Source organism: Sceloporus undulatus, chromosome 2 (genome assembly GCF_019175285.1).
Source record: "Sceloporus undulatus isolate JIND9_A2432 ecotype Alabama chromosome 2, SceUnd_v1.1, whole genome shotgun sequence".
Classification (NCBI taxonomy): Eukaryota; Metazoa; Chordata; class Lepidosauria; order Squamata; family Phrynosomatidae; genus Sceloporus; species Sceloporus undulatus.
This window is the reverse complement of record NC_056523.1, coordinates 238,605,587-238,622,602: the sequence shown is the minus strand read 5'-3', so window position 1 is coordinate 238,622,602 and position 17,016 is coordinate 238,605,587. Positions and strand designations below refer to the sequence as shown.

Here is a 17,016-nt window from a genome sequence, read left to right as displayed (position 1 = left end):
GAAAGTATGACACTATAAACTAGGATTGCCAAATAAAATATGGGACAAGAGCTGTGTAAAAGAGGGGATTTCAGCAACTGTTGGTTGTATAACAACTAGCATGGTCATTTAACAACTAGCATTTTCTTTCTTCTGTTGTTGTCTGCCTTCACGTCATTTCTGATGTAGGATGACCCTCCCAAGATTTTCTTGGCAGGGTTTCTCATCGCTTTCCTCTAAGTCCGAGAGAATGTTACTTGAGCAAAGTCACCCAGTGGGTTTCCATGTCCAAGAAGGGATTCAAATCCTGGTCTCCAGAGTTGTAGACCAATGCTCAGTCAACACTGGCTTTCATCACACCACACTGGCTCCTCTTTTCCACAACCATTACAGGGTTAGGAACCCAAGCCCTTGTTTCACCTGTCAACCTTTTCTGCTTCATTTTTACTTCACTTACTTTTCTGTTTCAGTCACAGTTTCTCAACCTAAATACTGAAACATTTTAAGAAAGGTTACATCACAGGGATGTAAATCATAAACTATTTCATTCATGAATGTGTGAACAAATAATTAAAATAATTGTTTCCACAATAAAACAAATATTCCTCTGTAGCATTCTTCCTATATTTGACCATCCTGAGGTGTTGCATATTAATTTTTATATGGAGAAGATAATGAATGTTTTTTGTGCAAAAATGTGTCCCCCCCTGCAAACAAAATAGTTTTGCTGTGCAGAAAACAGAGGGTTTTTTAAAAATCCTATGTGTTTTTCTCTGCAGAATAATAATTCCAGTGGAACATGATTAAGATATCAGTGAATTTGTGAAAAATTCTCATTGTTCTTTATTCTTCCTTATTATTCTTCCTGAAAGGGTTTCCAAACTATCAGGAATTCCATTGTTTTTCAACATAGGAATGAATAGTTGCAAATATTTTTCCATTCCTATTGCATAATTAAGTTTAATTTTCTATGATTTATAGCATTATTCTGTGCACGTTTACTCTGATTAAGTCCCTTTCTGTTCAATATGGTTTACTCCCAAATATGTGAGCATAAGAATGCCATCTCACAGTACAAGCTTAAGTATCTTTAGACAGAAGAAGAAGGCCCTACTAAGAAAGTCAGTGTGGCATAGTGGTTTGAATGCTGGAAAAACATGGTTCAAATATCCACTCAGCCACAGATACCCACTAGGCAGGTCCCATGCTCTCAGCCTTAGAAGAAGTCTATGGCAGATTTCCTCTGAATAATTCTTGCAAAAAAAGCCCAATGATAGGTCATCTTAGAGTCACCATAAGTCAGAGTCAGCAACAAACAACAAGTTCCACTGAGTTCAATGGTGCGTACTTATAGGCAAATCCAGTGAATGGAACAGCTAATTTTTAAATCCCACTCTTTTAATTGCAAATTATAAAACACAGTTATGTTATTTTAAATATTTTGTATTTTTAAATACTTCATAATTGCCATAGGAATATCTGTTCCTGAAATAGAATTATATGCAATATGAATTACAATTCATCTCCTCCTTCAGGAAAGGAGAAGGCCTGAAAGCAGTCAGGGTAAGTGCACCAAGGTTATCAAAGGGGAGGGTGAGAAGTTGTAACCTGCTGTTATTCTTTATTGAGATTACACCATAGTATGAGTAACAGCTCTGTGATAAATTCTACAGAAATAGAGGAGCTCTATTAGATTTCTTCCAAGTCCAGGTAATTACTTTCCAAGTTTCTCTACAGACAGCTAGGAGCGTAATTGCAAGGCAAGAGGATTTTCTTGTCTTATACCGAAATCTTTTAAATGAGATTTTCCTCCTAAATGCATAGTCGGCATTACTGCACAAATACATAAGGTTTGTGATATGATTAAAGGACTTTTACAACTGCAAAATCACATATAATATTAGTAGGTGTCTATTCTCCACTTCTGATATGACAACAGAATCCTATCTTTGTACTGGAAGCACTGTATTGTAATGTGAACCTGAAATTATTATTCAGTATCACAATAAACTCAGGATCCAGTGCCAACACTGATGGTTCATTTGGAAAAAAGCATTATGTGATCATACTGACATTTCAGAAAAGCAAAAAATAAAATAAAAATGATACTGATCTTTATCCATGGTCTCACGCTGGCATGCTGGAATAGCAATTAGGCCATTTGGATAGCAGGTGGGAAATCTGGGCACTGCTGGCATTAGAAGGTTCAGACAAGCCAAAATGCCTTGCTCCTCAGAACTACCAGTCCCTTTTCATGTTTAATGAATAACACATCAATGAGAATTGTGCTCTTCAAAGAAGAACCTCTCAGAAACAATTGTACCATGGCACATGCAAAGATTAGCTGAAAAATACAGAGAAAAGGTATTTTGTTCTTTTATTGCTACCCATCTTCTCACCCTAAAATGTTCTGAAAATGAGTGCAGGCAAATGCTAAAGAACGAATCTATGAAAAAACAAAATTTACAGACAAAACACTGATATTTTACAGACAACATCACAAGCTCATCGACAGGAGAGGGAAATCACAGAACACACGCTGGGGAAAATAGAAAAGATTGTGGTTGAGAAGTTTGCTGTGTCACTTTGGTTTTTTAAAAAAGTTGCCCCAGTCTTCTTCTGCATATCTGATCTGTTTGAAGATGACATTAAACAAAAGGAGGAAATGCAAGCTCCGTTAGTACATACAATACATTATACTCAGTGTGTATGTTAGATCTACACATGTGTGAAAGGGTATTTTAGTACATTTTAGTAACACCAAAGAGAACCTCTTCTGGTAGACAGTTAAATGTCAGGTATCTGACACATGTATCTGGCTAGTGTGGTGTGATATGGGTTCAAATCCCTACTCAGTCACAGTTGTTAGGGAGACAAGAGGGAGAAACCATATATGACCCACAAATAGCTCTTCCACAAGATGTGTGAGATATAAATTGAAGGAATAAATGAATGCACAGTCATTCCTGAAGCTAAGGATACATTTCCTTTGGCTTTCCACACCTCTCCATATGATTTGGATATAACTACTCCCAAGAAGTATGTCAACCCAGGAAAAGGAAGATTTCCAATTGGTATGTGTATCCTAATTAGAATGTCTTCACAGTAATAGTTCTGTCTTTACACTGTTTAGTAATGTGAACCAAGGTTGTCTTTCTTTGATTCCGGTGAAGCAGGTATGAGGTATTACTACTTTTAACTGACATTCTTTGAAGCAAAAGATTGCTTTTGGCCATTGAAGAAAAATACTTTATGCCTCACTCATTAGTTTATATTAATACAGATTTTTTTAAAAGCACAGGTGATTAATTTAGCCATCTCAGAGCTCACCCTGACTACGATATGAAATAATACTTTTAGACCTCCTATTATGCACTGCATAAACAAGTGAAAGCCTCATAGGAATCAATCTCCCCTTATGTTTCACATTAGAGCAGCAAAATTGTGAAGAGTTCTTCAATCTAACCTTTGCTCAATACATGAAGAGCAAAGGATGGGAGGGGAAGAGTGTCTGTTGAGCAGCAAGGGAGTAAAACTTACATTAAGTGACAGTTTCATTATGTTCATTGATCCTATGCCAAGTGGCAGTCACACTATTTTATGTCCACTAGAGAGACAAGATCGCTTCGGGGAGGAAAGAAGCAACAACCAAATGATGTCCTGTGTTGACATTCATGCCTATTTGGATTGTAGCTATTTTGGGCTCTAAGGTTTAGAACATTAATGACTAAAATAGCCATAACCAGTGTCTTATTTAAGATCTTGTAACTAGTGCTGAGTAAAACTCAACTGGGAACAGCACAGATTATGGACATGGTCCAGGGAAAATGTCTACACATCATCCATGTCTCTTTCAGACCATGTGGCAAAGATGCCTTGAAGAAATTCTTGCCTTTTTCCCAGTGAACCCTCAAAGTTATTCTTAAAATCCTCCATGGGTTGTTTTTTTTAAGGCAAAGTATAAATATATGACTGTTCATGCACGACTCCTATTTTTGCCTACATTATCCTTTATGCAGCTGTAGTATCAAAACTCATATGTTAAGTTTGGGAAATAATTAAAATGAGGGTATTTGCAAACATCTTCCGAATTTTGCCATGAGGTGGTAGAATATATATATATATGTATCTCAGACTAACATCGTTTTATATGTCATCTAGAGGTATAAATCTTAGACTCATCAATTGGGCTAGGAAAAAGATAATCTTTTGGGGCATAGAGAGCAGTATCTGAAGATGCTGAGTTTAAATTGTGATGGCCCTATTCTGTATATGCTTGAAAGGAGACTAGTAACCAACCACATGAGAGAGACACTGCTAAACTCAAGTCTATGAAGGCTTATACCTTATAGAAAATTGTGTTATATATGTCAATGTGGGCACACTTACCAAACTACTTTTTCAGCTCATTGCTATCCTCACTAATCAAGTGTTGGCTGAGATCTTGCATGGGTAGACAGAGCGTAAAGTTTCACCCAAGTGGAATCTCTCTCCTAACCTTTCCTCTCTCACTTGGTTCCTGGAAAGGGAAGTACATTTAATGGCATGGCTATTTAATGGCTTGTTGAGAGTGGACAGTAGCAATGACCCATCCACCTATGCCTCTATGGCTGGATCCAAACAAGGATACCTCCAGGCCCTCTTAGGAGTTATAGAAGTCAACAACAACAACAGCAACAAGTTCCAGATTCTTTTTTTTTAAGATTTTAAAAAATATTATTTAAGTTTCCCATAAAAGCACCAAATCTTGGAACCTAAACAGGATCAGCTCTGGTTAGTACTTGAATGGGAGACCATCAATGAATACCAGGTGCTAGACGTCCAGCTACAGAACATATCTCAATGAGACTATTCCACACAGTTGTATGGAGGAGAAGGTGGCAGCAGCAATAGGCACAGGTTTGGAGACAAATTTCGTCCTGTGTTTTTCCCCCTGAGAAAGGGGGAATAAAGAATTTACCCACAAAGATCTGTAAACTCCCCCCCCCTGAAAAAAATCCCAGAGCTCCATGGAGTTATAATAGATGACTGGGACCAAGGTAGGGGGACTGAGGGACAAATTCAACAGCTCTTCCCACTGTCCATCAGCCAAATGGACATTAAGCTGCAACTGAACTTCCTTTTCTAAGTATATCTGTACTAATATTTGGATTTAAAAAGTAGAAGGAATCTTCAAACGAATAATTAATAGATGCTTTGGTGAGTTTATGGCTTTTGGATTACTATGAGAGTTGGGGTTTCCCCCTTCTTTTCTTTTGTTTTAGCTATGTGAGTTCTAGGGACTGAGTGCAGAGAGTCTTATAAAACTACCTGTAAAAGGAGAGAAAAGAATAAACCTTCTGAATCACTAAGGATATAGAACTTGATGAAAATAACTTTATAAAACTGAACGTTGCTCTGTTTTTCCATACACTTTGCAGGTAAAGCTGGACAGAAGGGTTTGTGGTTTGTCATGACAAAGTCAAGCTTTTTTGGATTGGGATCAGAGGAAATTAAACACTGGGTGGTTCCATTGATACTTAATAACAGTTGCTTCAGTGGGAGACTGCATTAGGTAAGTTAGTGTGGATCTAAAGTTAACAAATGACAAGGTGGAAGACAGTGATTTAGAGAATGAAGCTGAATATCCTATTCTACTTCAGAAGGAAGATGAAGATAAAGAAGCCAAATTGGAGGGTGAAGCCACAGATTTTGGGGGAACCTCACAGTCAGAATGGGACAATAATGAAGACCCAGCAGAGACCTTGGAGATTTATTCCAGGAAGATTATTGGGCATAGTGTGGGAGATCCAAACAAGAATAATAATACTGAATATGAAGAGGAAGGTGACAGATGGGGGGGGGTGGGACTTGGAGGAGAAAAATCTGAAGGCTTTTTAAAATCTATATTCATTATGGAGGGCTGTCTCCCAATCAGGTTATATGGGAGGGTCTGAATGATGCCCGAAGTATTCAAATTTGGGACTCTGATAGAAATCCAAGGGTGAGATTTAAGTGGGTAGACTGGAGGAAATAGGATTTATCTAATTTGGTTGAAGATATGGGCTCTGTTGGGTTGAAGCTGTGTTAGTCTGAAGAACATGATAGTTAAGACAGGAGGTTTTATGGAAATATTTTGGGGAGGGGGGCAAAATATAGGGGTGACTTAAATATTTAGGAGACATGAATATTAGAGTGAAGTGCATAGAGAGGGGAGAGGAAAATGTGAATAAACTAACTTCTGTTATTAAAAGGTGTTATTTAAGATGATGGTGTTTGAGAGAAGAAAGAAGATAATTTGTTTAGTTTAATTAATAGGTAAAGGCAAAGTGATATACTTTGGTGTAGGCTAGGGTTAGAATATTACAAACTAATAATTTGTCATAGGTTATCAAGAAAATTTACTAATACTTTTTCTTGTATGGAATTTGTTTAGGATTATGTGAACTTTGAGCTTGGTTATTAGTAATTATACTTTATAGAAAAGCAGTTGATGATTTACTGTATTAGAAAAGCACTGAACATTTTTATTTTAGTTTAGAGTAATACTGTATAAATACCCTGTATATAACCACTATGGAGAAAACTGAAAGGCATTTTAATATATTTTTCTTTCTACTTTTCTTCTATTTTTTCTCACCTCTGATTCTTTTTGTATCTTTTTTCTCCATATATTTTCCAATACAGTATTCTATTCTTAGTGTTAGCTTTATGTTTTATATATTTGGAAAACCTAATAAAAATAATAATTACACACACAGAGAGGAAGAGGTAGCCCTCCATATCCATGGATTCTTTTATCCATTGATCCAAGCATCCAGGGCTTGAAAATGTTTTTGAATACACACACACACACACTCCAAACAGCAAACCTTGATTTTGCCATTTTATAAAAGGGACACCATCTTACTATGCCACTTTATTTTATGGTACTTGAGCATCAATGGGTTTTGGTGTCCATGGGTTGTGTGAAGCAGAGAACATTGTGTCTGGGTGTTTGTGTCTATGTAATACCAGGTGCTTTAGAAAGCAACTGGGAAAAACACTTTTGAGAATTCCTCACCCAAAAATACCCTATGAAATTCATGAGGTCAACATAAATCAACAGATGACCTGAAGGTGCATACACACAGGCACAAACACACACACAAATTACAAAGAAAGGCAGTAAAAAAGGGGAGATGGGAAAAAAACATTCCAACAATCTTTATAGTTTAAAAAGCTCAACAGATGATACAAATCTGTATTATGCATCTGCTATTAGCAGCTGCATTTTAGAGTCTTATTAGCCAACAGAGCAGGGAACTGAAACTGCTAGTTTGCCATATTAAAGAAGGTCCTGGTAGGCACATGCTGGAAATGTGGCTGATCATATTTAACAGCTCATTTATCTGATAAAGGACTCAAAGGAATGTTCTTTGCTTCCCTTAAAATGAGTGGGAGTTAGATATGGGCACTGGGAGTAGAAAGCAGCATTTTGTACCCTTTGATGTTAGAATTGCTAATTGGGGTTGCTTCCTATACTAATTTTCAGCATCAAAGGTTAAAATGAACCAGTGTTTAGAATTCTGTTTTAAGAGCTATTCCCCATAAAGCTTTGTATTATGGAGAGAAAAACATGTTAGCTTCCGAAAGAACATGTTAGTGATCAAATGCTTACTGGTAGACCGAAAGGCGGGAAAGGTAAACAAAATTTGAAAGAAATGCCTCCTTCTCAAAATGCAACAATTAGGAACCATTCATCATAACATACTACAACTCGGAGCACATTTGTTTGCACACAAGAGATGAAAGGATCCTGTCATCACTGCACATGCACATGTCACTCTGTGCAACTGGGAAAGTCAGCTACCTCTCTGACCTAGCCCTTGTTAAATCTTGTAAATTCTGTGGCTAGTTTAACAGGGCACACTTTAATGCATGAAAACAGGTGGGGGACTGATAACATCAGCCTTATTCTGGCTAAGCATTTCACAGACCGATAACTTATTAGCCTGATCACACAAGGAGCATACCAAATCTATTTTGTATCTAAAATGCATTTTCAGCTGCAACTGCACCATTAATCATGGGATAACAAAATCAAGGAATATCGATAAACCAAAATGAAATGCAAGACTTATTTTGCGTGTCACCAAGTGTACCATCAGCTGCTTGCAAAGAAGGAAACATTGCAACTTTGTGGTTAATAAAGCACAACTCATAATTGAAAACACCAATTTATTTTAAAAACACACAAACAAGTAAATTATCATCTGAATTATCTAGATCAGGGATGAGCAGAGTGCAGTTGTCCAGATGTTGTTAAACTGCAGTTCTCATCAGCCTTTACCAGCCTAGGCAATGTGGAAGAATGCTGGGAGTTGCAATGCAAAAACATTTGATGGCCTGCACTTTGCCAGCATCTGATCTAAACAGTTGGAATGTGTGTTCTACTACAATTGTTATTTTTAGTCTCTTTTTCGGGTTTATTTTATTTATATTACAGAAAAAGGGTTTTTTATTTTATTTCAGGTACACACACACATGCACACACATAGATTACAGAAAAACAAATGAAATCAATGGCTCCAATCCAAAATAAAACAATTCTCCCAGAAATCTGATAAAGAGAGACTCAGTCTAATAGACTGGAAAACAGCTCAAGCAAGACTTTGGATCCAGGCAAGTGTCTAAAATTACAAACAAATGCAACAACGGAGATTGATTTTGTGTGTGTGTGTGTGTGTGTGTGTGTGTGTGTGTGTGTGTGTGTTAAGAGAGAGTCATTGATCTGACACCTTTCTTCATTATGCAAACACAAGAAGCTCTGAAAATAAAAATGTGGACATGCTACTATTACCTGGCAACAATTCATAACTTAGCAAGCCGAATATAGTAGCTTGATAGTAAATCATTTTAATAGAATAATTTAAGTCACAGTGAAACCTTTGCACAAGATGATTTATCCATTTGTGAAGGAAGGTAAGGAAATTCCATTTGTGATTTAACTGGTGAATATTGACTTTATTAATGCATTTTGGCAACCCAAGATTAATGGAAGAATAATAAGTCAGCTGCTCCCTTTGATGTCAGTTTAGAATAGTCATTGCATTACATGAAATAAAATCTATCATAGTGAGACTGAGCACTACATATAAAAACACCATGTTGTCCATTAAAAAGAGTTTTCAACAGATTCCTTTAGTCATTGCTATTTTATTATATTTTAGTCTCTTACCATGAAAGGGCAAATCAATTTCTCGCTTTGATATACCCATTACTGTATATCCTTTGGGTGGTTGGAATTCCAGATCTGTACATCTGAAAATAACTGTTCACATTTGGTAGTCTAAATATATAAGAGAACCATGATCTGCTAAGAAATGCCCTAACAGTAATAAGTGCAGAAGACTGTGCAGAACTCATCCACCTGTCTGTCAGTGAACACTTCACATTTCCTGGAACTAGTACCAGTGCAACATAGAAGACAGTGTGCATCTCAGAAAAATCTGCATGAAAAGGATGTTTCCTGGTTTGACAGATTCCTTCCTGCCTATAATTATTATTGCCCTTTCTCAGGGCATTGACTGAAGTCAGAGAGAACTGCTGTGCTTCTTTAGGCAGGAAGAAAAACATTTGTTTTGTGAGGGAAGGGGCTTTAAAACCTGGGCACCTGTTTCCAGTTGGCTCTAAGAGTCTATGGCACAGTGTCCAGAAATCTGTAAGTTGTGCTTGTGCAATACTGGTGGTGCACCCAAAGGTCAAGTCTGGGAAGAGAGCTGACATTGCATACACTTCGACCAGGTGCACTATTTGGGGCAAGATAGCATGCCAGCAACATAAAATGTGTGTCATCTTGCTATACAAACCTAGTAACACTAAGCTTGGGGGTGGGGACTAGTTTCTGGGGACTAGTAGTGATCATTACAGAAACTCTGTTACCAACACAGGTAAGACCTAGTGGATATGATGGCACTTGCTCTAGCTAGTAAGTGCTTGTTGTTTTTCTCTTGGGTCTGGATTGTCATATTATCTGTTTAGCTAGACTTCATTGCAGTTGTGGGCCCATTTACCCACACTGCCATCATACCAATTTCTACAGTCAACATCAGTAGTAGTCCTAGACAGTAGACCAACCTTTGCCTGTTCTGGATGTGTGACACCACAAAGACCTGCCCCAATCACAGGCTTTGCCCCTGAGGTTTTGGGGAATGGATTGCCAATGACTTGGCACCTGTAGCTTTTAACATATATCTAAAGAAAGCTTTATAGAAAGAGGCATAATTGGGAAGGATTGTCTTCAGTTTAAATATTACAAATAAAATGTGTTGCCAGTTAAGGAATGGTTGTTTCACTGGGCTGGCAATTCACTGTTTCTAGAAGCCGGATAAACAATGTCTTGGGGAGTCTGGAGGGGCTGAGGGAAGCAAAGATGGCAGAGTATGCAGCCCCAGGGACCTCCAGTAAGACCTCCGTATCCCTGAAACTGGAATCAATTTCATTTACCCACATCCAGGAAAAAAGTTCCCTCTAGTCATTTCCGAGGTCCTCCAGAGCAATTCTCTGGTATGCTTCTCATGGAAGTCGATCATAGTGTTGTGCTGAAGGACCTAGAAATACCTAGATAGGTTTTCTCTCTAAGAATCTCTAAGTCCCCCAGTGCAACGTTAAGGTAAACATCAGCTGGAAGTCATTCATTTCAATGGGTCACCATTATTAGTGGTTTCATCATTCCATGGTAAGAGGTTTATACTATACTTTGACCATTTTTGTTGTACTTAATGAAACTAGTATCTGATGGATTAATCAACTGAACCAGAATCTGAATACCTTTCAGATCTGGAGAAACAGATTGTTTTCCTCCTACATGAATAACTGCGGCAGTAATTACTAAATATTACCAAGCTTTAAACAGCTCTAAGTTCCTTTTCGTCCATCAGTAAGTATTTATGCCTTTCAGAAAACTTCTGAACAGCTTAATATCATCAAGGTTGCTTGGGTTCATACATGAATCTTAACAGCAACAAATGTGCATATATTTTTCACACTCATAAAAAATCAATAATTACTCACAACTGAAATTAAACAGTCAGAACATGGAATCAAACTGGCTAATAAAAGTTACAGCAGCAGATCACAATTATTAATTATGATAACAAATTTATGCTTCATTTTTTCTAGCAGCTATCACTTGGAAACGTAAAGAAAAAATTTGAGAAATAGTGAAAAATACCAATAATTTAAAATGAACAAAAAAACTGATGAAAGTCTTTATTAAAACCAACAGCAGAATACACTAAAATAAAACTCAAGACTGTTACCCAAAGAAAGGTGGGGGACTGTAGAGAGGTCCTCACCAAGTATGTCAGTGTGACTTTAAATGTTGGCGAAGTCAGCTTTGCAAGAAGCTTGGTAACCTTTAGGATCATTGACATCTTGTATACCATTAATAACTCAGGACAACTTCATGTTTGGAGAATTCAGAGGATTTTATTAAGAAAAATGCAGAGTGCAAGCACACGCGAATACAATAGCAATTCAAGCATACAGCATCCAAAAGCTAACCAAAATAGAAATATGGAAACAGGATTGTGGAGTTTGAGGTATTTTTTAGAAGGCAGGAGTAGACCACAGAAAGCAGGAGTTGCTCAGACAGAGCTCTGAAAGTGACACAGAACATAGCCAGGGACAACTGTATGCACACTATGTGCACAGAGACTAAGTTTTTGAGACCAATATTTACCTGAAAACTAGCCTATGGAGTTGTGCTATCTTGTAAGGTAACAAAGACTTGGTGTCCTTTCCCAGGAATCGACAATGGGATTTGAGACTTTTTAAAGGATTTAACATTAGGGTGTCCTGATTGGATCAGGACAACTCCAGGGTGAATGGACAGAGACATTAATAATACATTTATTTTGGCAGGAAGCACAGCAGAGAGAATTGGCTTACTACTTTGGTGCAATGAGACCTCCTTTGTCTCTTGCTGCAAGAGGAACTGGAGAGGATTTGCAAGAAGGAAGGAGCAGTTAGAACACCCATTAAGCCTTGATTGTATATTTACCTGGGTCATCCACATGTACTCAGGTCTTCGCTCCTTTCTCATAGGAATCTCACCTAGTGTTCCAAGAGAGTCATCATGACCTTTTGAGAACATTCTGGCTCCAGATATGAAATATGAAAACATGGAGATCCAAAATACAGTGTGAGGTATGCAGGATGTGCTAACAATTCAGATTTGGGGGGAAAACATTCAGGAGAGTGGCAGAATAAAAAACTAAACAGGCTTTCTTAAAAATGAAAATATTGTTCATTAGATGAAAAATTTGTAAAGAGAAGGCAAGACGAGTTTTTCAGGAATAAGGCTATCAAGAAAGCATTCTTCCTGCTTCTAGATAAATGGACAACATCTATCCAAAGAGACAAACAGATGAGAGAGTCTTTATCTGCAATCAAGGTTGATAAAAGGAAGCACTTCCTCTCAAACTGAATAGCTGAATTGTGCACCTTGCCACCACCAAATGTAGCGAAGGCTGCTAACTGAGATAACTTTAAAAGGAAATGTGAAAAAAATGCATGGAGAATAAAGTTTTTGATGACTTCTAGTCATGGTGGTTATATGTTACTTTTAGTATCAGAGCCTGTGCAGCTTTCAGTACTAACTGCTGGGAAACATGAACAGAAAGGCTCTATGTTACTCCCATCCTGCTTGTGAACTAGCCACTACATTGCAATCTGAAATTTTCAAAAGTTTTTCAATGGCAGAGTGTGTTGGAACAGTACAAATTCAAAATCACTAAGGTATAAATAAAAGTTATTAATGTAAGTATCAATCAAATGTACAAACATGAACATATTTTTGTCTTTATCCTCTATATTATTGCTAACTTTGGGGAAATCTGTTTGTTTCGCTGTTTGAAAATCTGACCTTTCAACAGATTGAAATTTATTTCTAACATGTTCAATTATGGTAAAGCTGAACAGCAATTTATTTCCAGGATTTATTTCCAAGATGTATATCCTGCCTTTCTCCCACAATGGGATGCAATGAGAATTACCCATGACACTTACATAGTAAATACACTGCTGTTAGGAGTAACACAGCACCTCTCAGTTAGCACTATTGCCTTTATTGGAATATAGAGATTTATATTCCTCTTGAATGGCAATGCAATAATAAACTATTCAACTTGTTCTATTCATTTTAACTGTTAAAATTAATACAGAATAAAACAAATTAATTACAGATGCAAATTCTATTTGGTGTTCATTTGTTGTATTTCATTAGTTTCTATTTGATGAAGCTGTGAGTAATCGTTTCAATTTTTAAAGATATGACAGACAGCTGATTACCTTTGGTTCCTCCTCAGTATTATTTGTAGTGTGGATTTTTATTTATACAAATACATGCACAGCACAAATTACAGGCCTCTCTCATCTTTTTAAGTGGGAGAACTTGCACTATTGGTGGCTGAATAAATACTTTTTTGCCCCACTGTATGCCTCCTCTCTCTTTTACTTGTGTTCCCATTCTTCGTACAAGATGAAGTTGTTTTAATAACACCCATCTCATTACATTAGAGATCCATAAACTATGCAGTGCAAAATAATGGACAGGTTGTCACCCTTCTGCATAGCACTTCACTGAGTTATTGAAGGAACTATGAGATAATCAACTACTTAGCAAGCAAAAGCTATCATTCATATTATCCATATTCATATTAAACTTGTGATCTCTGCTACAAAAACATTAGCATCAAAAAATCTAAAAGAAAGAAAAATATATTCACTAGCCCTTCCTGTTAAATTTATCTATTAAAATTAGCTTTCTTGTTAAAAGACAGTTCAGATTTATATACTTATATCCTCTCAATCCTCCTTTTTTTCTTCAAAGAAAGAAAACACTCTATCTGGCAACATATTGTGGGACCAAAATTGATAGCATAGTTCTACAGTAAGAAAGCTTCAACTTGCTGTGCATGTAGTCTAAGATTCTCTGGTTACAGACTATGAAAATGTGTAATTTTTGCATTGCATACATTAAAGTATATTCTTCAAAACAGCACCGAGTCTAATGGGTAGCCAAGATGATATAACCAAGAATTGGTGGAGGGTTATAGATTATGAACACTGGCTATATTGAACAGAAAAGCAGAATGCTGAGCTATGGAATTTCTAGTAACTTCCAAGAATGTACTTTTGCAGATTTACTAGTGTAGGGGAAACCTAACATGTCTTGTAAACTAGTCAAAGGCCTATGAACAATAGCACAGGTCTTTTTTTTTTCAATGCATGGTCTACTCTTAGTTCATCCATTCCTCCCATAGCCCAGTTCCTTTTTTTCAAACAGCCTAGTTTCTTTTCTTCATTCAGTTTGTAGAGTATACTTTTGTTCTCTGCAAGCCTTAGGATACTGTAAGAAAATACATCTCTCCCAGTAACATGGTCACTACTCTCCTCCACTATAGCATCTTTCCTAATTGTTTAAAGCTTTCAGATCTCGGTACATACCAAACTGATTTTTATACAGAGCACGGGAACTAATCGTGTTGAAAGGAAGCAGTTACACTTATAATTGAAAGTCCCTGATAAGGTAAGTATTTACTTTATAATTATGTGTGTGTTGTGTGTGTATATAGGTTGAGTATCCGTTATCTGCAATTCCAAAATGTGAAGTACTCCAAAATTCAAAATATGTTCAGCTACAACACAAATAGTACAGTATGTACCTGCACTGTATTTGTGAGGCTGGAGAGAAACACAGCTGGAGAGAGATGCAAGGATCTATAAAATGGCGGGCATCCATGCCTCCTGCCATTTTACAGATCCTAGCCTTATTATGTCTCATTAAGTATATGTAAACACATATATTCTAAAATCTGGGGAAAAAAACTGAAATACTGAATACTTCTGGTCCCAAGCTTTTCAGATAAGAGATACTCAACCTGTATACAGTATCTATTTACTGTCCCATTTTTCAAAGGTAACTAAAAGGTTACTTAAAAAACAACATCTGAATTCTACAAACTGCAGGTTTGTGGTGCAAAAGACACAATTTTCTGCCCATATCACTGCCACCTCCACATTTTTTTTAAAAAAAAAGCATGAGCAATCACCTGAATCTGCTCCTCCATTTACTGAGGCAAAGGAATCAATTATGAGTAACCAATGTTTGTAATAACATTGTATATACAGAAAATTAAGTAAAATTATGTTTTGTCATGGTAAAGACCACCACACAGTAATCAAACCAGTCTTACAACAATGAAACTGAATTACAAAGTAAATCTCTACTAGCCAAAATGCTTTCTAAATTAAAGGAGAAAAACACAGAACCCTAAAAATCAGCTTCTAAATTCTCATTCACTGATATATTCCAAGAACATAAGACTCCTTGGATATCACCGAGTATCAACCTTGGTACAGAAATACAATGTCAGACAACGATACAGGTAATGGAGAAGTAAATCTCTTTGTCTCTAGAAGACTGGAAATTAGATGCATAAGGCCATCTATTTTCTGGGTTTTGTTTTTGTTTTATTACAGCGAGTTCTCACCAGTGGTTCACAGGAGTGACACCTGTGAGGGATGAAATAGATCTCATATATGGTGAGAGCACTGAATTTGACTTTAAAATAAGATTCACTAGCTATGAATGCTCAAGAAATACAAGGAATCAGAACAAGATGACAAGCATGCCTATTGCTGAAGCCTGCTCGTGTTCACTAACGTGTTTAGCTGAAGCTCATCATTATGTAAATAAATTCTGTTCATATCATTTTGCCAAGGTCAGTGTCAACTTGCTTGGGTTACCTTTGATATAAATACCCATCAGACAGCATAAAATGCCAAGACCAGCACTCTGAAAACCCACTACATCTGCAAAACTATAACATGCTTTTAGCTGAAACCCTCTCATTTTAAAATTCCCAAGTTGTGCCCCTGTTGGATCTCAGCAGCATTTCTAATATTTTTAAAAGCCAATTCAAAAGGTTCACAGACTCATCAAGACAGCATTCATGGTTTTAGCATCACCAGCCCCCCCCCCCCCCCCCCACACAACATACCATCATATAAGAAACACTCAGCCAACAATTAGAACAAATACCCGGCATAGGAGGGAAAACAGTAACAAAATTCGGTCTGTACACACAAATACAACAGATGGTATCAGCATGATTTACTCATTAGATTTCCCACAATCCAAATACCTAATTATCAATACTGTACCTTTCAAATGACTTTCTTTACCAAGCGTAAGAAGCAATAGCAAACAATGTTTTTTTTAAAGAAACTAAATTCCAAATGGATGCAACTTACCACGCAACACAGTGAGTCTTGTGGACACACTTATTTCACCAACACTGTTAGAAGCAACACATTCATAAATAGCTTCATCCCGTGGAGTCCGAAGTGGTTGTATTCTGAGAACTGATCCAGATCCATCATCAAACTCTATTACCTATTGAAGGAAACAATAGCTGTCACAGGTGTTGTTACAAATCCCTACCTCTCAGCTAATCCTGAAAGAATATAGCTACTCTAAAAGCCAGTGTAAGATATTTTATAAGCTTAAAAGAGCACACTAAAAATTAGAAAACTGTTTTTTTACTAGTCCTTACAGGTAGTGCTTATTGTATTTTAGGTGGCCTTCAGTGCAAAAAGTTAATGGGAAAAAATTAATGCAGAGTTTTAAAACCCAAGTGACCTTACACTAACAAGTTTATAGTTATGGGTTAGTCTAATTGTTAATGACTTTGACAAGGACATAATAGGGCAATGATGCCATGACATGGTAATGATGATCTAGCCATGGCAGTAGTGTTTCATTCACAATGACTGAAGGAGTTGTTTCCAGGCCACTGAAAAACATTAAATCCAAATTATGCTGTGCCACACATCTTTGGCCAGCTGGCAGCTGCAAGCTAGAAAAACTGCAGACTCTGAGGCTAGATCAACTATCACACCCAGGAAATTTATTTGCGCTTCGGGAGCACTGCAACACCAACCTATCCCCTGTCTATGCCAGGCCTCTAGCACCAATAATATAACATTCTATGTTAGGAGAAAAGCACT

At 37.0% G+C, this 17,016-nt stretch overlaps 1 protein-coding gene across 50 annotated transcripts in view; it reads right to left on the bottom strand.

The window, feature by feature from the left end:
- PTPRD (protein tyrosine phosphatase receptor type D) overlaps positions 1-17,016 on the bottom strand; it is a 1,118,901-nt gene that overhangs the window by 258,204 nt on the left and 843,681 nt on the right. For all 50 annotated transcript variants that reach the window (XM_042455420.1, XM_042455423.1, XM_042455433.1 and 47 more), the window contains one exon: positions 16,261-16,402. In XM_042455420.1, the coding sequence (XP_042311354.1) occupies positions 16,261-16,402 (142 nt within the window). The remainder of the gene's footprint in view (positions 1-16,260; positions 16,403-17,016) is intronic.